General features: G+C 44.6%; 2 protein-coding genes and 1 long non-coding RNA gene across 8 annotated transcripts; 1 reads left to right on the top strand and 2 right to left on the bottom strand.

Annotated features, from left to right (window-relative positions):
* Positions 1–411: 411 nt before the first annotated feature.
* On the bottom strand, positions 412–3,255 carry LOC129860049 (vascular cell adhesion protein 1-like). Its single transcript, XM_055930393.1, has 4 exons — positions 3,123–3,255; positions 2,277–2,603; positions 1,880–2,146; positions 412–443 (listed from the first exon to the last, which is right to left on the bottom strand). The coding sequence occupies exons 1-4, from the start codon at positions 3,253–3,255 to the stop codon at positions 412–414; spliced, it is 759 nt and encodes a 252-aa protein (XP_055786368.1).
* Positions 3,256–15,766: 12,511 nt separating this feature from the next.
* Positions 15,767–18,446, bottom strand: LOC129859232 (uncharacterized). Of its 2 annotated transcripts, XR_008760139.1 has the most exons (5): positions 18,346–18,446; positions 16,837–16,939; positions 16,440–16,492; positions 16,234–16,343; positions 15,767–16,112 (listed from the first exon to the last, which is right to left on the bottom strand). It is a non-coding gene; the product is annotated as an uncharacterized LOC129859232 (long non-coding RNA). The 2 variants fall into 2 exon arrangements; XR_008760138.1 differs by lacking the exon at positions 16,837–16,939.
* A 92-nt stretch (positions 18,447–18,538) lies between these two features.
* On the top strand, positions 18,539–24,606 carry LOC129859231 (transmembrane 9 superfamily member 1-like). Of its 5 annotated transcripts, none has more exons than XM_055928734.1 (10): positions 18,539–18,730; positions 18,881–18,947; positions 19,314–19,534; positions 19,859–19,990; positions 20,100–20,222; positions 20,329–20,681; positions 21,403–21,557; positions 22,191–22,376; positions 22,732–23,005; positions 23,446–24,606. In XM_055928734.1, exons 3-10 carry the CDS (start codon positions 19,319–19,321, stop codon positions 23,837–23,839), a joined length of 1,833 nt encoding a protein of 610 aa, XP_055784709.1. In that variant the 5' UTR covers positions 18,539–18,730; positions 18,881–18,947; positions 19,314–19,318; the 3' UTR covers positions 23,840–24,606. The 5 variants fall into 5 exon arrangements, with proteins under 5 accessions (XP_055784709.1, XP_055784707.1, XP_055784706.1 ...); XM_055928732.1 differs by having other exon boundaries at positions 18,866–18,947; XM_055928736.1 differs by having other exon boundaries at positions 18,627–18,730; positions 18,881–18,942.
* Positions 24,607–24,765: the final 159 nt, after the last annotated feature.

The raw sequence follows: 24,765 nt of genomic DNA, 5'->3' as shown, positions 1-24,765 counted from the left end.
TGCGGTGAAGAAGGCGCAACAGCACCTCTTCAACCTCAGGAGGCTGAAGAAATTCAGCTTGGCCCCTCAGACCCTCACAAAATGTTATAGATGCACGATTGAGAGCATCCTATCGGGCTGTATCCATGCCTGGTACGGCAACTGCCCGCCCGCAACCGCAGGGCTCTCCAGAGGGTGGTGCAGTCTGCCCAACACATCGCTGGGGGCACACTGCCTGCCCTCCAGGACACCTACAGCACCTGATGTAACAGGAGGGCCAAAAAGATCATCAAGGACATCAACCACCTGAACCACGGCCTGTTCACCCACCGAAGTCAGTACAGGAGCATCAAAGCTGGGGCTGAGAGACTGTAAAAGCATCTCAAGGCCATCAGACTGTTAAATAGCCATCACCAGCCGGCTACCGTCCGATTACTCCACCCTGCACGTTAGAGGCTGCTGCCCTACGTACATAGACAAGCAATCACTGGTCACTTTAATAATCATTACAGACTGTTTTTATCATTTTATATGTACTGTATATACTGTATTCACTGTATGTTAGTCAATGCCACACCGACATTACTCATCCTAAAATGTATATATTTCTTAATTCCATTCTTTTACTTTTAGATTTGTGTGTATTGTTGTGAATTGTTAGATACTACTGCACTGTTGGAGCAAGGAACACAAGCATTTCACTACACCCGCAATAACGTCCGCTAAATATGTGTATGTGATTTGGCAGTAGAATGGCCTTACTGAAGAGCTCAGTGGCTTTCGACGTGCCACCGTCATAGGATGCCATCTTTCCAACAAGTCATTTCGTCAAATTTCTACCCTGCTAGAGCTGTCCCGTTCAACTGTAAATGCTGTTATTGTGAAGTGGAAAGTCAAGGAGCAACAACGGCTCAGCCGCGAAGTGGTAGGCCACAGAAGCTCACAGAATGGGACCGCCGAGTGCTGAAGCACGTAGCGCATAAAAATCGTCTGTCCTCGGTTACAACACTCACTATCGAGTTCGAAATTGTTCCAAACGCAGCACAATAACTGTTCGTCGGGAGCTTCATGAATTGGGTTTCCATGACCAAGCAGCCACACACAAGCCTAAAATCACCATGCGCAATGCCAAACGTTGGCTGGAGTGGTGTAAAGCAGACCACTATTGGACTCAATAGTGGTCAGTGGAAACAAAGCAGTGGAAACCCGTTATCTGGAGTGATGAATCATGCTTCACCATCCGACAGTCCGACAGACGAATCTGGCTTTGGCGGATGCCAGGAGAATGCCACTTGACCCAATGCATAGGGTCAACTGTCAAGTTTGGTGGAGGAGGAATAATGGTCTGGGGCTGTTCTTTCATGGTTTGGGCTAGGCCCCTTAGTTCCAGTGAAGGGAAATCTTAACGCCACAGCATACAATGACATTCTAGATTATTCTGTACTTCTAACTTTGTGGCAACAGTTTGGGGACGGCCCTTTCCTGTTTCAGTATGACAATGCCTCCGTGCACAAAGCAAGGTCCATACAGAAATGGTTTATCGAGATCGGTGTGGAAGAACTTGACTGGCCTGCACAGAGCCCTGACCTCAACCCGATCAAACACCTTTGGGATGAATTGGAACGCCGACTGCGAGCCAGGCCTAATTGCCCAACATAAGTGCTCAACCTCACTAATGCTCTTGTGGCTGAATGGAAGCAAGTCCTCGCAACAATGTTCCAACATCTAGTGGAAAGCCTTCCCAGAAGAGTGGAGGATGTTATAGCAGCAAAAGGGGGACCAACTCCATATTTATGCCCATTATTTTGGAATGGGATTTTCAACAAGCAGGTGTCCACATACTTTTGGTCATGTAATGTATATCTAACCAAAGATTGTGCCCTATGTGCCCCTTTGTTACCTTCAATAGCTAGAAGCACTTTCATTGACTTCTCAATGCCGTGATCATTTCTTGCTTCACAGTAGTACATCCCTACATCACCAACAGTCACATTGAGGGTGTAAGTCTGTCCAGATGCTACCCGTGTTGGTTTACCCCCACAAATCTGGAACCAGGTGAAGTTTGTCACAGGAGGGTTGGCTGTGCTGCTGCAGGTCAGATTCACACAACTGCCCACTGATACTGGATAAGCTGGACTGAGGGAGGCTGAGGTGTTTTTTGGAGAGACTGGGGGAGACGGGTTAATTAAGAGTGTATCTGGTATTTTGAATAGTCTGATCAATACCAGTCTATGGCATAATCATCAGTGAAAACATAATGACAGAATGATCTACAGGATCCAGGGACTAAATCTTACATAAAACGTTAAGCGTCATGGTATGTTCAGCTGTCTTGTTGCTTGTTCCTAATGGGTAGACTGCAGTACAAGTGATGTTCTTCTCATGATGAAGGTGTGAAGGAGTGAATGTCACCGTGGAGAGAACAGATTTGGTTTGATCTGAATTCTCTTGGAGTTGGTTCTCAGGTGTAAACAGGGTTGGGAGAGTCCATGTCAGTTTAGGAGAGTGTTGGGGACAGGGAGCTGCAGCAGAGCAGTTCAAACTGACAGGCCTCTCTTCCTTCATCTCACATGAGACAGTAATCTCGGGTCTGAGAGGCAAATCTGTAATACATTGCAGGCTAACTTATTTTACACTCACGGTTGGGTAGGTTACTATCTAAATGTAATCTGTTACAGTTAAAAGTTACCTGTTCAAAATTGTAATCCGTAATGTATGGATTACCAAAATGTAGTAACATAATCTGATTACTTCCAGTTACTTTTGGAATCCATCAAACACATTTGGTGTGTTCATTGTGGTCTCTGATTTAAACTTGCACCTTTTTTCAATGCTGAATTGAATGTCATTGAGAAAACAGAAAGGTGTCATAACGTATTTGAATTCCGCAAACATCCTTTCTGAATTTAAATGTAATCGAAAAATGTGTCATCTACTTTTTCAAAAGTATCTGTAATCTGATTGCAATATATTTTTTGCTGGTAACGTAAGTAATTGCAGTTACCGTTTTTTGTAATATATGATTACAGCCCAGTTTACACTGACAGTCACACTGTCCACTTGTTCTTATTCTACTTGTATAATTTGATGCAAGGACATTAAACAGATTTTTTGGGGGGATAAACAGTTAAATTGTATCTTACCTCTGACAACTATAAGAACAGACTTGTCAGGGTCTGTTGCGCTGAATGGTTTACTCTCAATTCTGAAGAAGTAGCTGTTATTGTAACTGGTGGTTACATTGAAGAAGACTGTGGTGCAGGCCTTCCAGGACATGTTTCCAGTTATCTTCCCTTGATAGCTGTTGTCTGTCTTACTACTGTTAAATATCACAATGTTCGGCCTGCTTCTAAAGTTCGGTGATTCTTTAATCCACACTCCGGAGGTAATTACTGTGCTGTTAAAGGTAGAGCAATCTTGAGGAACATCAAATGCACATGGGATTTGAACACAGGAGCCACTCAGTACATCCAATTTCTCTGGGATTGTGGTGATCAAATGTCTTTGGCCAAAACAGACCAAAACACCTGCAATATCAAGGTCAACATCAGAGAGGTTATGTGATCTTTTCAGTAGTCTCTGTCAATATTATGCCATTACAGTTAAATAAGATTAACTTATTTCAATGTACAAGTGATTCATGATACAGTATGTCGAGATTGCATGCCCTAGACTGGAGCATACACATATCTGAAGTACATAATAAGAATGTATTTGAATTGAGACAATTAAACTGCAATTATCCGTAGTCAACTGTACTCTATTTTCACATTGAGAAAGATGGAAATATAGCTCATACCATAAAATGGAATGACTTCCTCTTTGTCCTGTTCATAACTACAAATAATTGGAGCTGTGTGGAAAACTCACCTGACATAAAGAGGCCAATGAGAAACATGTTGTCAGTACTACATGCCATGTCAGAATTCACATTCACCTGAAACGGTACAAACATACACTTAATGGTAAAGTAGCCTAACTCACACAACACTCTGAAATCAATTTCTCTGCACCTACTCAAATGGCATTGGAGGAGAAGATCACTTCAGATTTACACCTTCAATGAATTTTGAAGAGTCGAGGAGAGAGGATGCAAGGAGTGAGGAAGACAAAGCCAGTAACTGAAAGGTAGATGGTTTGAAGTCCTGAGCCAACTACGTGAAAAATATGTCTGTGCCCTTCAGCGACTCAGTTAACCCTAATTGCTCCTGTAAGTTGCCATGGATAAGAGGATATGATGCATTCAGAAAGTATTCAGACCGCTTGACCTTTTCCACATTTTGTTACATTACAGCCTTACTCTAAAATTGATTAAAAACATTTTCCTCATCAATCTACACACAATACCCCATAATGACAAAGCAAAAATAAATAAAAAACAGAAATACCTTATTTACATACGCTACTAGTCAAAAGTTTGGACACACCTACTCATTCAAGGGTTTTTCTTTATTTTTACAATTTTCTACATTGTAGAATAATAGTGAAGACATCAAAACTATGAAATAACACATATGGAATCCTGTAATAACCAAAAAAGGCTTAAACAAATCCAAATATATTTCATATTTGAGATTCATCAAAGTAGCCACCCTTTGCCTTGATGACAGCTTTGCACACTCTTGGCATTCTCTCAACCAGCTTCACCTGGAATGCAGGTGAAGCAGTTCCCACATATGCTGAGCACTTGTTGACTGCTTTTCCTTCACTCTGCGGTCCAACTCATCCAAAACCATCTCAATTGGGTTGAAGTCGGGGGATTGTGGAAGCCAGGTCATCTGATGCAGCACTCCATTACTCTCCATATTGGTCAAATCGCTCTTACACAGCCTGGAGGTGTGTTGGGTCATTGTCCTGTTGAAAAACAAATGATAGTCCCACTAAACGCAAACCAGATGGGATGGCGTATCGCTGCAGAATACTGTTGAGAGAATGCCAAGAGTGTGCAAAGCTGTCATCAAGGCAAAGGGTGGCTACTTTGAAGAATCTGAAATATAAAATAGATTTGGATTTGTTTAACACTTTTTTGGTTACTACATGATTCCATATGTGTTATTTCATAGTTGTGATGTCTTCACTATTATTCTACAATGTAGAAAATTGTAAATGAATGAGTAGGTGTGTCCAAACTTTTGACTGGTACTGTAAGTGTTTAGACCCTTTGCTATGAGACTCGAACTTGAGCTCAGGTGCATCCTGTTTCCATTGACCGTCCTTGAGATGTTTCTACAACTTGATTGGAGTCCACCTGTGGTAAATTCAATGAATTGGACATGATTTGGAAAGGCACACACCTATCTATATAAGGCCCCACAGTTGACAGTGCATATCAGAGAAAAACCATAACATGAGGTCGAAGGAATAGACCGTGCTCGGGACCTCAGACTGGGGCGAATGTTCACCTTCCAACAGGACAACAACCCTAAGCACACAGCCAAGACAACGCAGGAGTGGCTTCGGGACAAGTATCTGAATGTCCTTAAGTGGCCCAGCCAGAGCCCGGACTTGGACCTGATCAATCATCTCTGGAGAGACCTGAAAATAACTGTGCAGCGACGCTCCCCATCCAACCTGACAGAGCTTGAGAGGATCTACAGAGAAGAATGGGAGAAACTCCCCAAATACAGTTGTGCAAAGTTTGTAGCATCATACCCAAGAAGACTCAAGGCTGTAATCGCTGCCAAAGGGGCTTCAACAAAGTACTGAGTAAAAGGTCTGAATACTTATGTAAATGTGATATTTCAGTTTTTTATTTTTAATACTTTTCAAAAAAGTCTAAATCTGTTTTTGCTTTGTCATTATAGGGTATTGTGTGTAGATCGATGAGGGGAAAAAAACAATTTATTCAATTTTAGAAGAAGGTTGTAACGTTAACAAAATGTGGGAAAAGTCAAGGGGTCTGAATACTTTCCCAATGCACCGTATGTAAAACACATGCACTTCCCTCTGTATGTATTTGGACAGTGAAGCAAAAATGTTACATTTAGCTCAATACTTCACCATTTTAGATCAAATGTTTCATATGAGGTGATAGTACAGAATGTCACCTTTTGTTTGTGGGTATTAAAAAAAACACTGTAGTAAATATTACAATAATGTCCCAGAAATTACTACAGTGCGCAAAAACTGTAGTTTTTTAAAAACTATAGTAAATACTACAGTATTTAATTTGCATATACCTTGCCCACTCCCCTCTCCCATATCCCAATTTGTGCCACCCCATAAGTGAAAGACCTGCATGCCAAGTCTAGAGCATATATTGTGTTCTCTACAGGTTATAGAAAAGAGCAGAAGCGCTGAATTATCTGTTCAGATCCCAGTCCTACCGACCAACAGGTTATGGAACATTTTATCTTTTATAATTTCTCCGGTATGTTTCCTCAAGACTTAGTCTGTAAAGACATTACATACTACAGTAACGTCTGCAAAAACACTTCAGTGGATACTATAGTATTTTTTCATGTGGGTGTTTTGATGTAGCCATTAACTTCCTTTCTCATCATTATTCATGATTCATTCTTAATCATGGCATTATCAGGATTAGAGATGTATTGCATTGAACCATCCCCATATCCAGTGGTGGGAAAAGTACAGAATTGTCATACTTCAGTACAAGTAAAGATACCTTAAAATATAAATCATTTCAAATTGCTTATTTTAAGCAAACCAGACAGCACACTTTTCTTTTTTTCTTTACAGATGGGCAGGGGCACACTCCAACACTCCGACATAATTTGCAGATAGCCAGGGGCCCACTCCAACACTCCGAGATCATTTACAAACAAAACATTTGTGTTTCATGAGTCCGCCAGATCAGAGGCAGTAGGATAGACCAGGGATGTTCTTTTGATAATGCGTGAATTTGACAAGTACTTTTGCATGTCAGGGAAAATGCATGGAATAAAAAGTACATTATCTCATTTAGGAATGTAGTTAAGTAAAAGTTGTCAAAAATATACACAGTAAAGTACAGATACCTCAAAAAAAACATTTTTACTTAAGTACTTTACACCAATGCTCATATCAAATAGGTATTTCAGTTTTGAAGCAAATACATGAACTATCAGCAGTACTTTGAACATTTTAAATCTCATTACTTGCAATGAATATCCTTCATTTAATTTGACCACTAAAATTAAAAGATAAGATTGTGAAAAAGTAAAAAACTTGCCTTACAATCATGAAAACCATCCACAGGAAAGGAGAAGCAATCACACACCCGTAGTGGTTTCTGACAAACAAAAGTGTTGTAATTCAATTGGGTCACATCAGTCCATAGGCGGAAATCCCAGGGGGGACGGGGGGGACACGACCCCCCCATCTTGGGAAAAATATGACTTGTCCCCCCCAATATATCACTGTAAACATAACTATGTAATTTCAATAATATTAATAATACGCAATGAAAGCACTTGTGCTGATTATAGACACTTAATAGCGCATTTAAATTTCAAAAGATTGCGACCCCCCCCGCCCTTTGCCTCACAATGGTTTGATCCACTGCCAGTTCTTTAGCTGGCAAGGTAATAAAGGGTTCGTATCTACTGTCCGAAAGGCACATGTACGTAACTGACGTGAGGTTAATCCAGTCAATCCATAGCAGGTCCATAGCAATGTTATTTATTTATTTTTATGTTGGCAGGGTTCACACACTAGGGGAATTTGCAGAGCTAGCGCGCAAACTAAAGCAAACATTAACTATCAAGCTAGCTAGTACCTATTCCATTTATGTGTCGTCGTCAAAGATGGAATCTTTGCTATCGTCAGTTTATTCCAAGATCAGCATGCAGCTGTAGTGCTTCGACGTCCCTGTGATAAGGTTAGCAATAAACTGAAGTCCAAACTGAACAGAACAGAACTACACTCTCTTCTACCATTGTCTTAAATATATATAATGGTCTCGTTGCAAAAGATAAATTGTCGCTAGTGAACTTTTTTTATTTTATTTTATTTCACCTTTATTTAACCAGGTAGCAAAGATTATAGCAAACACACAGAAACGGAATTGGTGCTCGCTAGCTTTACAAATTCAGCTATTGTTGGAAGCCAGCCAATATGAAACAAACTATTTAAATTACAAAAGGTTGCAGCATGTGTTGTGTAAATGTGTGTGTGTGCAGCTAGGCCAGCCAGCCAGCCAGGTAGAAAAATGGCAGAAAAAAGTAAGAAGACGGACATTTACATTTACATTTACATTTAAGTCATTTAGCAGACGCTCTTATCCAGAGCGACTTACAAATTGGTGCATTCACCTTATGATATCCAGTGGAACAACCACTTTACAATAGTGCATCTAACTCTTTTAAGGGGGGGGGTTAGAAGGATTACTTTATCCTATCCTAGGTATTCCTTAAAGAGGTGGGGTTTCAGGTGTCTCCGGAAGGTGGTGATTGACTCCGCTGACCTGGCGTCGTGAGGGAGTTTGTTCCACCATTGGGGTGCCAGAGCAGCGAACAGTTTTGACTGGGCTGAGCGGGAACTGTACTTCCTCAGAGGTAGGGAGGCGAGCAGGCCAGAGGTGGATGAACGCAGTGCCCTTGTTTGGGTGTAGGGCCTGATCAGAGCCTGAAGGTACGGAGGTGCCGTTCCCCTCACAGCTCCGTAGGCAAGCACCATGGTCTTGTAGCGGATGCGAGCTTCAACTGGAAGCCAGTGGAGAGAGCGGAGGAGCGGGGTGACGTGAGAGAACTTGGGAAAGTTGAACACCAGACGGGCTGCGGCGTTCTGAATGAGTTGTAGGGGTTTAATGGCACAGGCAGGGAGCCCAGCCAACAGCGAGTTGCAGTAATCCAGACGGGAGATGACAAGTGCCTGGATTAGGACCTGCGCCGCTTCCTGCGTGAGGCAGGGTCGTACTCTGCGAATGTTGTAGAGCATGAACCTACAGGAACGGGTCACCGCCTTGATGTTAGTTGAGAACGACAGGGTGTTGTCCAGGATCACGCCAAGGTTCTTAGCACTCTGGGAGGAGGACACAATGGAGTTGTCAACCGTGATGGCGAGATCATGGAACGGGCAGTCCTTCCCCGGGAGGAAGAGCAGCTCCGTCTTGCCGAGGTTCAGCTTGAGGTGGTGATCCGTCATCCACACTGATATGTCTGCCAGACATGCAGAGATGCGATTCACCACCTGGTTATCAGAGGGGGGAAAGGAGAAGATTAATTGTGTGTCGTCTGCATAGCAATGATAGGAGAGACCATGTGAGGATATGACAGAGCCAAGTGACTTGGTGTATAGTGAGAATAGGAGAGGGCCTAGAACAGAGCCCTGGGGGACACCAGTGGTGAGAGCACGTGGTGCGGAGACAGATTCTCGCCACGCCACCTGGTAGGAGCGACCTGTCAGGTAGGACGCAATCCAAGCGTGGGCCGCGCCGGAGATGCCCAGCTCGGAGAGGGTGGAGAGGAGGATCTGATGGTTCACAGTATCAAAGGCAGCCGATAGGTCTAGAAGGATGAGAGCAGAGGAGAGAGAGTTAGCTTTAGCAGTGCGGAGCGCCTCCGTGACACAGAGAAGAGCAGTCTCAGTTGAATGACTAGTCTTGAAACCTGACTGATTTGGATCAAGAAGGTCATTCTGAGAGAGATAGCAGGAGAGCTGGCCAAGGACGGCACGTTCAAGAGTTTTGGAGAGAAAAGAAAGAAGGGATACTGGTCTGTAGTTGTTGACATCGGAGGGATCGAGTGTAGGTTTTTTCAGAAGGGGTGCAACTCTCGCTCTCTTGAAGACGGAAGGGACGTAGCCAGCGGTCAAGGATGAGTTGATGAGCGAGATGAGGTAAGGGAGAAGGTCTCCGGAAATGGTCTGGAGAAGAGAGGAGGGGATAGGGTCAAGCGGGCAGGTTGTTGGGCGGCCGGCCGTCACAAGACGCGAGATTTCATCTGGAGAGAGAGGGGAGAAAGAGGTCAAAGCACAGGGTAGGGCAGTGTGAGCAGAACCAGCGGTGTCGTTTGACTTAGCAAACGAGGATCGGATGTCATCGACCTTCTTTTCAAAATGGTTGACGAAGTCATCAGCAGAGAGGGAGGAGGGGGGAGGAGGGGGAGGAGGATTCAGGAGGGAGGAGAAGGTGGCAAAGAGCTTCCTAGGGTTAGAGGCAGATGCTTGGAATTTAGAGTGGTAGAAATTGGCTTTAGCAGCAGAGACAGAAGAGGAGAAGGTAGAGAGGAGGGAGTGAAAGGATGCCAGGTCCGCAGGGAGGCGAGTTTTCCTCCATTTCCGCTCGGCTGCCCGGAGCCCTGTTCTGTGAGCTCGCAATGAGTCGTCGAGCCACGGAGCAGGAGGGGAGGACCGAGCCGGCCTGGAGGATAGGGGACATAGAGAGTTAAAGGATGCAGAAAGGGAGGAGAGGAGGGTTGAGGAGGCAGAATCAGGAGATAGGTTGGAGAAGGTTTGAGCAGAGGGAAGAGATGATAGGATGGAAGAGGAGAGAGTAGCGGGGGAGAGAGAGCGAAGGTTGGGACGGCGCGATACCATCCGAGTAGGGGCAGTGTGGGAAGTGTTGGATGAGAGCGAGAGGGAAAAGGATACAAGGTAGTGGTCGGAGACTTGGAGGGGAGTTGCAATGAGATTAGTGGAAGAACAGCATCTAGTAAAGATGAGGTCAAGCGTATTGCCTGCCTTGTGAGTAGGGGGGGAAGGTGAGAGGGTGAGGTCAAAAGAGGAGAGGAGTGGAAAGAAGGAGGCAGAGAGGAATGAGTCAAAGGTAGACATGGGGAGGTTAAAGTCACCCAGAACTGTGAGAGGTGAGCCATCCTCAGGAAAGGAACTTATCAGGGCGTCAAGCTCATTGATGAACTCTCCAAGGGAACCTGGAGGGCGATAAATGATAAGGATGTTAAGCTTGAAAGGGCTGGTAACTGTGACAGCATGGAATTCAAAGGAGGCGATAGACAGATGGGTCAGGGGAGAAAGAGAGAATGTCCACTTGGGAGAGATGAGGATCCCAGTGCCACCACCCCGCTGACCAGAAGCTCTCGGGGTGTGCGAGAACACGTGGGCAGACGAGGAGAGAGCAGTAGGAGTAGCAGTGTTATCAGTGGTAATCCATGTTTCCGTCAGTGCCAAGAAGTCGAGGGACTGGAGGGAAGCATAGGCTGAGATGAACTCTGCCTTGTTGGCCGCAGATTGGCAGTTCCAGAGGCTGCCTGAGACCTGGAACTCCACGTGGGTCGTGCGCGCTGGGACCACCAGGTTAGAGTAGCAGCGGCCACGCGGTGTGAAGCGTTTGTATGGTCTGTGCAGAGAGGAGAGAACAGGGATAGACAGACACATAGTTGACAGGCTACAGAAGAGGCTACGCTAATGCAAAGGAGATTGGAATGACAAGTGGACTACACGTCTCGAATGTTCAGAAAGTTAAGCTTACGTTGCAAAAAATCTTATTGACTAAAATGATATAGTACTGCTGGCTGGTGAAATAGGCTAGCTAGCAGTGGCTGCGTTGTTGACTTTGTTTGAAAGTGTAGCTGGCTAGGTAACCTCTAACTGGCTAGGTAACCTCGACAATTACTCTAGACTACACAATTATCTTGGATACAAAGACGGCTATGTAGCCAGCTAAGATCAAACAAATCAAACTGTTGTACTGTAATGAAATGAAATGTTATACTACCTGTGGAGCAAAGCGGAATGCAACTACTCGCTCCAACCCGGAAGTGCGTATCGTAGAGACATCAGAGTATTTGTCAGTACACCAAAACGCATAGTAAGAACTCTAGTATCCTAATATCTCAAAGACTAGTTGATAAAATGTTCATAAGAAAGAAGTGAAATGCTAATGGAAATGTTTCACAATGATGTCATTAGGCAGAGCAGGCAACAGATGGCACACAGACAGCAGAGTTGGGGACAGATATGCAGGGACAGATTGGCAGACAGGGAGTCTCAGGTAAGTTTGTTGAGTCTTTGTTTGGCAACATTATGAAAGGTTCTCAATTTTTTTGACTTGTAAAATAGGGACATAATTGGAAAATGCCATGGATACCCCCACTCTCAACTTAAACTGGTGACTAAACTAAGATTTGTTTACGGCAATGGTATTGCTGTTGTGATTAATTGTGTAGTTTTGGGTACCGGTAGTTAGGAGTACGGCAAACACCTTATTTATTTTCTAGGAGACAGACTGAGTCAGTTAGGGTGGTGAAAGGGAAAGAGCCAGGGAGAGAGACTTCAGAGGACAGTGTCACAGCCACGGCAGGACCAAGTGTCACCCTTGTTGCCAGCAGCACCAGTATGGGGGACAGTGGCACAGCATTGTCCAGTTACCACAGTGATGGCACAAAACCATATCAGCCACACCCACAATTTATAGAACCGCAAACTCTTGCCAACAGAGTGTTGACGTTTCAAGAGAGATGGTTTCGCGATTTCCCCTGGCTACATTATAATCCATCAATAAAAGGAGTGTTGTGTTTTCACTGTAGCCAAGGGTTTTCAAGCCAGCCATCTTTTGGCCAAAGAGCTGATGCTGCCTTCATTAGTGCAGGATTTAGGAACTGGAGAAAAGGCATTGAAAAATTCACAGCACATCAAAATTGCCAAACCCACCGCCACTTTGTAATTGTAACAGCACACCAGCTAAATCCAATCAGTGTCCAGTTATGTCCAGCGCGTGGGGTAAACAGCAGGATGACGCAAGGCATTGCTTGATGAAAATTGTTAGTTCGGTGCGGCATGTAGTAAGACAGGGACAAGCCTTTAGAGGCCACACGGATGACAGTGGGAATTTATACCAGATTTTGAAACTTAGGGCAGAAGAGGATGATCCCATTTTACTGAAGTGGTTAACAGAGCGTACCACAATGTACACAGGCCCAAAAGCACAGAATGAAATTCTGAACATCATGGCCAATAGTCATTCGAGGCATTGCAGCTGAGATTAGGTCTCTTCCGATTGTACAATTTTCATTAATTGTTGATGGTACTCAAGATGTCTCTGGTGCTGAACAGGAGAATGTCTGTCTGCGTTGTGTTGACCATGACCATGTCCCTCACAAGGAGTTTATTGGGCTATACAGGGTGTCGGAGACAACAGGCGAGGGCATTGCGAAAGTGCCAACTGATGTGTTGTTGAGGAAACCCGCAAACATATGCTCGGTTCTTTTGTTCAGTAGTGTGTATAGCAGTGGTTCTCAACCTTTTTGGGGTACTGGAACCCCTGCATATTTTGAGGCAAGGCAGGCAAGGTTTTGAGCGGTCCTCAGGGACCTCCACCCCCTCTATATTATATGTAAACTTACTGGAAACCTTGTGGTACTGACTACATTCATTACACTTTTTTATTTCACGGACCCCTTGCAATTAGTCCATGGACCCCTGTTTGAGAACCCATGGTGTAATTGATAGTTGTTCTTTTGTTTAGTAGTTTTCAGTACACTTACAAACGATTTATTTCATGTTATTTTATTTAAAATGGCATACTTTGTGCGACATACTTGTCCATAGCTGCTGTTTGAAGAGTTGAGACACTGAAGGATATTTTGTTTGATTTATTTGGGTTTTTCATTGAAGTAGTTATTTTGCTTTTAGAACTGTACTTATTTTAAGCTTTTTGTTCTTGCAAAGATATTGTAGACTCAGGCCAGGTGCACATATTTAGTGACTATATAAATGTATCAGAAAAAGTCAAATTAAAAGGTCAATTCAATACGGAGACCAACTTTGTGATGGTTCTCAATGGAGATTCTTTTAGATGTGATCACACCATGTTCATTGTATTTATGAAAACTACACCCATATGTAACGGATGTGAAATGGCTAGCTAGTTAGCGGGTACGCGCTACTAGTGTTTCAATCAGTTACGTCACTTGCTCTGAGACTTTAAGTAGGGTTGCCCCTTGCTTTGCAAAGGCCGCGGCCTTTGTGGAGCGATGGGTAACGACCGTGCTTCGTGGGCAACCGTTGTTGATGTGTGCAGAGGGTCCCTGGTTCGCGTCGGGGCGAGGGGACGGTTTAAAGTTATACTGTTACACATACAGTGTACAGTACCATTGTCACCTACTGACCTTTCTTGATATTGCTGGTTGTAAGTACGAATACCTGCATACATACTGGACTGGTAAGGAGCACTGCTATAACTATTATTAGTAGTAGAATTATAATGATTTAAACATTTGAACAAGTTGGGAAAACCCTTCAGTTAACTACTGTACCTATCAATTATCCAGTTGTAGGAATTAGGGTTCCTCAATATACATTTAACAACGTATGCTATGTGTTACAGCACTACTTTTGGTGTCCCCCTCAGGAATTGCTCTTGAGAAAATTTAATGTAATTGTCCCCTCCAAGGTTGATCTCAGATTTTCGCCCCTGCATCAGTCACATACTTCCTATTACTATGCCTAGCGTTTAGACGGTTTGTCCAGTTACCGAACGGTTGCTGGTTAGAATAGCAGAGCCGACAAGGTGAAAAAACTGTTGATGTGCCCTTGAGCAAGGCATTTAACACAAGTTTTCTCTTACTGTGATTGTTTTCAATTCAAATGGTCAAAAATAAACAAAAATAGTTTCTTAGCATGAGCAATTTCTCAAGCATGAATTTTGCTAGGACTGTCAGGTGTGGTCTGAGTGGGGAGTGGAAGATGGAAAACTAGCTGTTACTGGCAGAGAGGTTTAGAACTCTCTGATTGGTATTTTAAGGAGTTTACCCGACTGGTGATGTCACCAGGCTGGCCAAAACTCCATTCCTTTTTTAAATTTATTTTTTATTTTTTATAAATTTTATCCCCTTTTCTCCCCAATTTTCGTGGTATCCAATCGCTAGTAATTACTATCTTGTCTCATCGCTACAACTCCCGTACGGGTTCGGGAGAGACGAAGGTCGAAAGCCATGCGTCCTCCGAGGCACAACCCAACCAAGCCGCACTGCTTCTTTAACACAGCGCGCCTCCAACCCGGAAGCCAGCCGCACCAATGTGTCGGAGGAAACACCGTGCACCTGGCCCCCTTGGTTAGCGCGCACTGTGCCCAGCCCGCCACAGGAGTCGCTGGAGCGCGATGAGACAAGGAAATCCCTACCGGCCAAACCCTCCCTAACCCGGATGACGCTAGCTCAATTGTGCGTCGCCCCACGGACCTCCCGGTCGCGGCCGGCTGCGACAGAGCCTGGGGGCGAACCCAGAGACTCTGGTGGCGCAGTTAGCACTGCGATGCAGTGCCCTAGACCACTGCCCCACCCGGGAGGCCCCCAAAACTCCATTCCACCAAAGCAGGCAGAAATTTCAGGCAGTCTTTTCAAAAAGCTCTTACATTTAAAAGGGCCATATCCCCCCGTCCCAGTTAGAACAGCCTACATTTGTCAGGGCATGGACATATATTCTCGTATTTACACCATTAAGTCAAATTTTCCATTAGTCATGCATTGACGTCAATGGGAGTAGGATTCACCCCTGCCATTTTTTACTCAAATAAATCAGAGTGGGGCTCCATAAGGGTTGGAATATAACCTCAGTGATGCTATATTATGTCGATCCTATCCTGTACCTGAACTGTTTCTCTGAACACATGAACTGGATAAGGGCGTCCCTGTCGGGCTCGCTCCACTTGAGGTTACTGTGGAGCAGTCCACAATGTCAGGCTGCAGGAACAGACCACTAGCCTCCTTATACAGCCAATCCTCTGGGGCAGGGTGCTTCTGCAAGGTGCCAAGGAGACAAACACTCACACTGACTTCTGGGAATGGGATAACTGCTGCGTGACGGTTTGGAACTCAAACTAGGGACTGCTTATTATGTGGGACTGTCGTGCATGTGTGCGTTTAAGAGGAGCAAATTAAACAATGGAGAATTGGGATTACAAACTCTTACAAAGTTTGACAGTCACAACACAGGTGAACTCACAGAAGGATAGGAAGCTTCCTAAGATAGAGAAACAGAAATGTTATAAGTAACCTCAAAAACAAATATCCAACACACACAGCTTCTATTGTTATAATACTGTTAGATAAACTGTATGACTGGGATGAAAGATGGGTAAGGTGGTATAGAAACTACAGTAGCACTTTGCTGGTGGTGAGGTGCCTCAGTAGGACCCCTGCTCCAAATGTCAGGCTGTCCGTATCTTCTGTTGCCGTGGCGACTACCTTCCCCACCTTAACCAGAGCAGCGCAGCTCACCTCTGCCTCACATGGAGCCTAGTGGGTGAGATGGAAGATCACTTAGATACGTTCAATACTTAATGAATGGACCGAGGTGTACAGTAACTATGTGCACAGAAGATTGATTAATTTATGGGTGGCAAAACTTGAGACAAACCTTGATGTATGGCACCCCCATTAGGGTGAGCAGCTTCTTGCACTCGTCGTTGTGCTGCCGGGTAACTTTCACCAGACGCTTACTGAACTTGTCAATGTTCTCCTGCTCCCCTGGTGGTGAATAGAAAAATTGGTCATCACTACACACGTGTTGGTGTAATTTCTGTATCATGTAAATGTTTATTTGCCGTTGGTGACATCCTGTACCTGTTTCCTGCACCTGGGCCAGCAGTTTCTCAGCCTCTGCCCTCCTTCTCCAGCTAAAACCACACAGAGAGAGAGGTTAGATTAAGACTCCCAAGTGGCGCAGCGGTCTAAAGCAATGCATCTCAGTGCTTGAGGCATCATTAGACACCCTGGTTTGAATCTTGGCTGTATCACAACCGTACGTGATTGGGAGTTCCATAGGGCGGCGCACAATTGGCCCAGCGTTGTTTGGGTTTGGCTGGTGTAGGCCATCATTGTAAATAAGAAGTTGTTCTTAATTGACTTGCCTAGTTAAATGAAGGTTAAATAAAAAAAGATGGTTTTCAACATTTGAGAAAATACATAATGCCAAGGAGGGGCAATAAAGTTGTGATCTTGATGTGACCCCCGTCCTTACCTCTTGTGACTTCAGCTGTGGGGGCTTGCCATCAAACGCGTAGACAGGTTTGATGCCGTGCCCAAGCATGTGGATGATCTGGTAAAACGTGCTCATGAGGTGGCTGAGGATGCAATCACATTTTGTTCTTTTTTATTTATTTTACCTTTATTTAATTAAGAACAAATTATTATTTTCAATGACAGCCTAGGAACAGTGGGTTAACTGCCTTGTTCAGGGGCAGAATGACAGATTTGTACCTTGTCAGCTCAGGGATTTGAACTTGCAACCTTTCGGTTACTAGCCCAACCACTAGGCAACCCTCTAACCACTAGGCTACCCTGCCGCCCCATGACTAACAGAGACTTGAAAATATCATATTAGAATGGGTTAGAAGAAAATACAATGTATATTCATTCACTCCATGTTGACATACACTACAATTACAAAAGTATGTGGACAACCCTTCAAATTAGTGGATTTGGGCCTCCCGAGTGGTGCAGCGGTCTAAGGCAGTGCTAGCTGCGTTACTACAGATCCTGGTTTGATACCGGGCTGTGTCGCGACTGGGAGACCCATGAGGCGACGCACAGTTGGCCCCAATCGTCCGGGTTAGGGGAGGGTTTGGCCGGCTGGGATGTCCTTGTCCCATCGTGCTCTAGCGACTCCTGTGGCGGCCCGGGCACATGCACGTTGACACTGTAGTGTACATTCCCGTTTTAAGTGTGCATTGTGTCAAGAAGCATTGCGGCTTGGCTGGGTTGTGTTTGTGACACATGGCTATCGACCTTCGCCTCTTGGGGAGAAAAAGGGGAAATTGGGGAGAAAAAATATATACATACATAAATAAATAAAAAATGTGTGGATTTGGCTATTTCAGACACGCCTATTGCTGACAGGTGTATAGAATTGAGCACACAGCCATGCAATCTCCATAGACAAACATTGGCAGTAGAATGGCCTTACTGAAGAGCTCAGTGACTTTCAACGTGACACCGTCATAGGATGCCACCTTTCCAACAAGTCAGATCGTCAAATTTCGGTCCTGCTAGAGCTGCCCTGGTCAACTGCGGTAAGCCACACAAACTCACAGGATGGGACTGCGGAGTGCTGAAGCGCGTAACACATAAAAATCGTCTGTCCTTGGTTGCAACACTCACTACCGAGTTCCAATTTTTTTTTGTCATACCAGTGGTATAGGTCTGTTATAAACTGGGTGGTTCGAGCTCTGAATGCTGAATTCAGACGTATACCACGGGTATGACAAAACATGTATTTTTACTGCTCTAATTACTTTGGTAAACAGTTTATAATAGCAATAAAGCACCTCGGGGGTTTGTGGTATATGGCCAATATACCACGGCTAAGGGCTGCATTCATTTATAATTGAGTTTAGACAGCTAGCTTGCTAGCTAACGTTAGCAACTTGAAGATATTTGAATGTGAATATTTTCTACAATATAACATTTTATAAAATACGGATTTATCATGACTAACATACGAATAAAACATTGTTTACATGCAACTCACCTGCTGTTCTCGTGTCACTTTCGCGGAATCTGCTGTTTAATGAGAGACTGGGTTGACAATCCAGGACTCTTCGAGTATCGTTCATCGATTGACCGGTAATAGATTAAAAGGCCTGTGTCTTTGACAGGAAGTAAATAAACATATTTGATTGGTTAGTGAGATTAAGGGAAATCCGGTCGAGAGAAATATCATGAATTTAAACAGTAATCAGAGGAGACACAACAACAATTACTATGCACAAACGAAATAATTATATTGATCATATTTTATTTACATAGTAACATATAAGAGATTTGAAGATAGGTACCGTGGAGGTGTGTTTTTGCTTCTTCACACCGCCCACTCCGGAAAAGTCAGCCATCGTTAGCTATTTTTATTTTTTAAGGTGACGTGGAGTCGGTCCCCTTCTTCATCCCGATTCATGTGTCTTTAAAAGAACGATACATATCTGTATTTCTAGATAATCGAAGTAGCAAAATTTAAACTAACTGGAATATAAAAAATGTGTATCAATATTTAGATTCAATCCCAGCAGGACATCGCTGAGGAGGCGAGTATTCTTGGGCCTGGAATCTGAGGAATCCAGCGGGCAGACAGGTTTGGTACGATATGTTCTAAAGCTAGCGATATGCACGGTACGATAGCTAGTTCCTCGATGTAGCTAGAGGACTATTTTTTTAGACGAAAGCAAGTAATTTTGTATGTTTATTCAACTGTAATAACGTAGCTAGTAGAGTCAACACTGACTACGTACAGACTCTTTGCAGAGTTTACTCTTGCAATGCACTATCGATGTGTTGTTGTTTCACAGGTAGCCAGGGACAGTCGCTATGTAGGTGATGGCTGTTGTTGATATAGCAAAGGGATGTTATATCGACATGATGCAATGGTTTGCTCTCACTGAATATGCTTATAGGCTTTTTGACAATTGACCTGTTCAATTATTGGAATCTGTTCATTTTCAACAGGGCCCATGATGGCTGAAATTGAACATCCTAACCAGCAAGGAGTCTGCCGGATGATAGGTTATTGCATCTTGGTCCTGTGTCTCGTGCCACAGATAACATGGGCTACAGTGAGCTACAAGCAAGGGGATCCTGTAACATTATATGTCAACAAAGTTGGTCCTTACCATAACCCTCAGGAAACGTATCATTACTACACGTTGCCTGTTTGCAGGCCTAAAGAGGTCAGTGAATATATTTGAATATCATAGGAGGTTGATGGGACCTTAATTGGGGAGAACAGGCTTGTGGTAATGGCTGGAGCAGAGTAAGTGGAATGGTATCAAGTACATCAAACATATTTTCCATGTGTTAGATGCCATTCCATTTGTTCCCGTTCCAGCCATTATGAGTCGTTCTCCCTTAAGCAGCCTCCACTGGTAGATATGCAAATATATGACGAATGAATTATGCTTGCAGGGCTCTACAGATGCATGTTAGTAGTGTGTGTGTGTATAATAATTATATTAAGACTTGGCATACCATGTCTGAGAACCTTTTTTCCCCAGGTGCACCACAAGTCCCTTAGTCTAGGAGAAGTGCTTGATGGGGATCGGATGGCAGAGTCCCTGTATGAAATCAAATTCAGAGAGAATACAGAGAAGAAGTTACTCTGCCAGCTAACCCTCACAGAGAAAGAGGTATTTGCATTCGGACAAAATACGCAGAACTTCACAGTACATTGCATCATGGAAAGGTGTAACTAAACCTAGTTGGTGATGTTTCTCCTTTATTGCTCCTTTCATGTAGGTGGACCAACTCCGAGAGGCCATAGAGGAGCTGTATTACTTTGAGTTTGTCCTGGATGACATTCCCATCTGGGGCTTTGTGGGGTACATGGAGGAGAGTGGCTTCCTGCCCCATAGTCATAAGGTGGGTTAGTCTGACTGCCTTCAGTTCTCTCTCCCTCATGGCAAAACCCAAATATATGTCTACCTGTATTGTGTGTCTGTCTGTCTGTGTGTGTGTGTGTATATAGGTGGGGCTGTGGACACACCTGGACTTCAACATTGAGTACAACGGCAACTCTGTGATCTTCGCCAACGTCTCCGTGAAGGACTCTAAGCCAGTGCCCCTGGAGGAGGGTGGCGCCGGGCACGGGGCGGTGGGGACGGGCGGCGGGCTGGCACTGTCCTTCTCCTACAGCGTGCACTGGTTCGACAGCCCTCTGACCCACGCCCGGCGGGCCGAGAGGCTGAGGGACTACTCGTTCTTCCCCAAGACCCTAGAGATCCACTGGCTGTCTATTATCAACTCCCTGGTGCTGGTGGTACTGCTGCTGGGCTTCGTCATCATCATCCTCATGAGGGTCCTCAAGAATGACTTTGCCAGGTGACCAATGAGGGGACGGAGTGAGGAGGTTTAGACATTAATGATGTTCTGTTTTGGGGCCTCCCGAGTGGCGCAGCGGTCTAAGGCATAGCTAAGTGCTAGCTGTGCCACTAGAGATTCTGTGTTCGAGTCCAGGCTCTGTCGCAGCCAGTCGCGACCGGGAGACCCATGGGGCAGCGCACAATTGTCCCAGCGTTGTCCGGGTTAGGGGAGGGTTTGACCGGCAGAGATGTCCTTGTCCCATCGCGCACTAGCGACTCCTGTGGGGGTCCGGGCGCAATGCAGGCTGACACGGTTGCCAGGTGTATGGTGTTTCCTCCGACACATTGGTGAGGCTGGCTTCGGGGTTAAGTGGGCATTGTGTCAAGAAGCAGTGCGTCTTGGTTGTGTTTTGGAGGACGCACGTCTCTCGACCTTTGCCTCTCCCGAGTCCGTACGGGAGTTGCAGCGATGAGACAAGACTGTAACTACCAATTGGATACCACGAAATTGGGGAGAAAACAGAAAATAAAATACAAATACATTTTTAAAAAGGATGTTCTGTTTTACTGGAGAGCTCACATTGATATTGGCATGCAAGAGTTTGGGTATAATTAGAGTAGGTCTATTTGTGGCTATATATCATGTTTTATTGGGATCATGTATGGAAATGGTAGCTAAATTGTGTGGGAATGACATTCCCATATCTCAAGATCTTTCTCTCTTCTGATTGTTCCTGTAGGTACAATGTTGAGGAGGAGGGTGGCTGTGATGATCTGGACCAAGGGGATAATGGCTGGAAGATCATCCACACAGATGTCTTTAGGTTCCCCCCTTATAAAAGCCTGCTGTGTGCCATGTTGGGAGTGGGGGCTCAGTTTCTAACCCTGGCCACAGGTAACCATCAACACACTGGTTTAACACTCAGAACACATTAATTAAATCTTACAATTACTGCTGCTCAAAATACAGAATCACAATTCAGGAATATCTACGAGCAGATCAGGGTTGAATTTGGCCATTTGTGAATGGTTGTGTGACGGTTGACATCTAGTTCTAGCGTACATCAAATGCATCGCATTCCTTTTCCATTGTTACTCCCCATTGGAGGAGGGTTGAATGTCTGTGTGACAAGAACTGGAAATCTGATCTGCATGGACACACGCAACTTGGATGTGAACACCTACCTACATGTACAAATGACCTCGACTAACCTGTACCCCCGCACATTGACTCGGTACCCCCTGTATATAGCCTCGTTATTGTTATGTAATTTTCTTGTTACTTTTTTATTTTTTTACTTAGTAAATATTTTGAACTGCATTGTTGGTTTAAGGGTTTGTAAGTAAGCAATTCACGGTAAGGTCTACACCTGTGGTATTCGGGGCATGTGACAAATTAAATGTGATTTAATGTACATGTACTATGCCTGTGACAAAGTAGTCTGTAGAAATTAAGAACTGTGGTTATCACTACAAGCTCCTTCCCACAAGCTCTCCCATTTGACCTCTGTGTCTCTGGTTGCTGTAGGGATCATCGTCATGGCGCTGCTGGGAATGTTTAATGTGCATCGCCATGGTGCTATCAACTCGGCTGCCATCATGCTGTACGCGTTGACGAGCTGCGTGTCAGGATACTGCTCCTGTAGCTTCTACACACAGATACATGGCCAGCGCTGGGTCTGGAATATCATCCTCACCTCTTCACTCTTCTCAGGTGAGCGGACAGATTTGGTCTTTTGAATCACGTCATACATATGGTAAATATTCCATATATATTGTCCGTGTCATTTGTTTTTCACAATTCTGGTTGAGTTTCAATTACAATAAAACTCTGTGAACAAGTTAACACCGTATTCATTTTTCAGCAGGATGTGTGTCAACTGTTGAGTTTCAATTACCATACATTTTTGTCTCCATCTCTGCTTGAACCGGACTTTCTCCTCTATTTCCCCTTTCTTCCTTCCTCCTCTCTCCTTCCTTCCCTCTCTCCACCCATCTCACCTTGTTACCCACCCTCTCTTCCTACTTCCTTGATTCCCTCCTCTAACCATCCTCCCTCAATCACACAGCTCCCCTGTTCCTGACTTGGAGTGTGGTGAACTCAGTCCACTGGTGGAGCGGCTCCACTCAGGCCCTGCCTGCCTCAACAGTGCTGCTGCTGCTGGGGGCCTGGGTCCTGGTGGGATTCCCCCTCACTGTCATCGGGGGCATTGTTGGCAAGAACCGTGCAGGCAACTTCCAGGCCCCCTGTCGCACACGCAACATCGCCCGCCAGATCCCTACACAGCCCTGGTACAAGCACACAGCTGTACACATGGCCATTGGGGGCTTCCTGCCTTTCAGGTGTGTGTGAGTATGTGTGTAACAAGATCAATATAACAGAGAGCTTCTCTCTGTGTTTGGTAATGGAGTTCCGTTGCTGAGTCATGAGTGAGCGCTTTCCCCCTGTCTCAGTTAAAGAGCTGTCGCTCTAGTCTATAACCTTCTGTGGCAATGACTCATTGTGTATAAAACCAATCGATCACATTTAATTTGTGGTCGTGCCTTTTAGTAGCTGTCATTTGTCACAGAACAAAAACCAGAAATAGAGTGCGTCTATAACGTTAGTGTGTATATCCTACTCCTGTCTTGTTTTAGGATTCATTTCTCTCCCTCCATGACAGGGCAATCTATTTGTGATTGTTTTAAGCAGCTAGTTTAACGTAATCTGAACATTGAACACCCAGACATAAATTGTGTGTATATTGTCTAGCCTACTCATTACCCTAACCTCTCTCCCTCAGTGCCATATCAGTGGAGCTGTACTACATCTTCGCCACCGTGTGGGGACGCGAGCATTACACCCTGTACGGCATCCTCCTCTGCGTGTTCGCCATCCTCCTCTCGGTGGGCGCCTGCATCTCGGTGGCACTCACCTACTTCCTGCTGTCAGGCGAGGACTACCGCTGGTGGTGGCGCAGTGTGCTAAGCACAGGTTCCACGGGCCTCTTCATCTTTGTCTACTCAGTCTTTTACTACCGCAATCGTTCGAGTATGAGCGGCTTGGTGCAGAGTGCAGAGTTCTTTGGTTACTCTCTCCTCACAGCGCTGGTCTTTTCCCTCATGCTGGGTACTGTCTCCTTCTGGGCCTCGCTGGTCTTTATTCGCTACATCTACCGCAGCCTCAAGATGGACTAAGGGAATGAATAGCCGATTACATAACAGCCCAGTTTGAATGTTTTTGTCCTTTCATTTAGTCGATTTGATTGGTTAAGAAAATACTTTTCCCCCACCAATCACATACAGGTCAGTGGTTGCCACAAGTGAAGAAGGATGCATTTGGACATAGGAATGGGTCTGTGTACATGCCTCAAGGGGGAGGGGGCCCAGGGGCCTTCTAGAAATATTAAAGACTGCCATGGAGGTTGAATAAGGGAATCGGAGTTAGGTGAAAGGGTATCTATAAAGGGATGAATGTGTCCTTTGAGTGTTGTGCAATATGTGATGCAGGCTTGCAGTTTGGCATCAGCTCTTGCATAAGTGATGGAAGAAATTGTGTACTAGTCACCATCCACTGATTTTGGTTCTGGTGTAAATATACAATCTTTTCAATAAAGACAACTTTTTATTACAACCTATTCACACTGAGCTAGCTCAAGATAGTTCCAGGCCTACTCAGTGATTTAATTCAATTTCATTCACAGGAGGCTGCTGAGGAGAGAATGGCTCATAATGGCCAACAATTGATAACGTGCATGTTCTCCCAATTATGGGACTAGCGCCCTGCCTAGGGAAGGTACTTGTACAGAAACAGGAGGCAGAGCTATTCCAGCTCTTAAGGCTACTTAAATGGAGAGCTTGGGAATAGACAAGTGTGGAAAGCCTGTATCTGACATTAGAATTGTATGATTAGTTAAGTGTGCAAAGTAGAGGTGAAATTACATAAATTAAGTATTTTGAATGAACATTTGCCCAGTTAAGACATGGTTTATTTGTGCACCAAGTCATTCTTTCCCCATGAAAGCATGACATTGTAACAGACAACATTTATTACCATAAACCAGTGTCAAAGCAGTCATTTACATATTTACACCAGGTAGGTTGCTGGGTTCATCTTACAAGTA

The sequence above is a fragment of the Salvelinus fontinalis genome, chromosome 7 (genome assembly GCF_029448725.1).
Source record: "Salvelinus fontinalis isolate EN_2023a chromosome 7, ASM2944872v1, whole genome shotgun sequence".
Taxonomy (NCBI): Eukaryota; Metazoa; Chordata; class Actinopteri; order Salmoniformes; family Salmonidae; genus Salvelinus; species Salvelinus fontinalis.
This window is presented reverse-complemented; position numbering and strand designations above follow the sequence as displayed.

Bases quoted from the DNA above. Each gene is read 5' to 3' on its own strand.
- LOC129860049 (XM_055930393.1), bottom strand. From the start codon at position 3,255: ATGTCCTGGAAGGCCTGCACCACAGTCTTCTTCAATGTAACCACCAGT. The intron at 2,604-3,122 runs GTAAGATACAAT...GTGTAAAATAAG, and splicing joins TGTTCTTATAGTTGTCAGAG to TTAGCCTGCAATGTATTACA. The intron at 2,147-2,276 runs GTAAGATTTAGT...CGTCTCCCCCAG, and splicing joins CATGACGCTTAACGTTTTAT to TCTCTCCAAAAAACACCTCA.
- LOC129859231 (XM_055928734.1), top strand. From the start codon at position 19,319: ATGATGGCTGAAATTGAACATCCTAACCAGCAAGGAGTCTGCCGGATG. The intron at 22,377-22,731 runs GTGAGCGGACAG...TCAATCACACAG, and splicing joins CACCTCTTCACTCTTCTCAG to CTCCCCTGTTCCTGACTTGG. The intron at 23,006-23,445 runs GTGTGTGTGAGT...TCTCTCCCTCAG, and splicing joins GGGGGCTTCCTGCCTTTCAG to TGCCATATCAGTGGAGCTGT.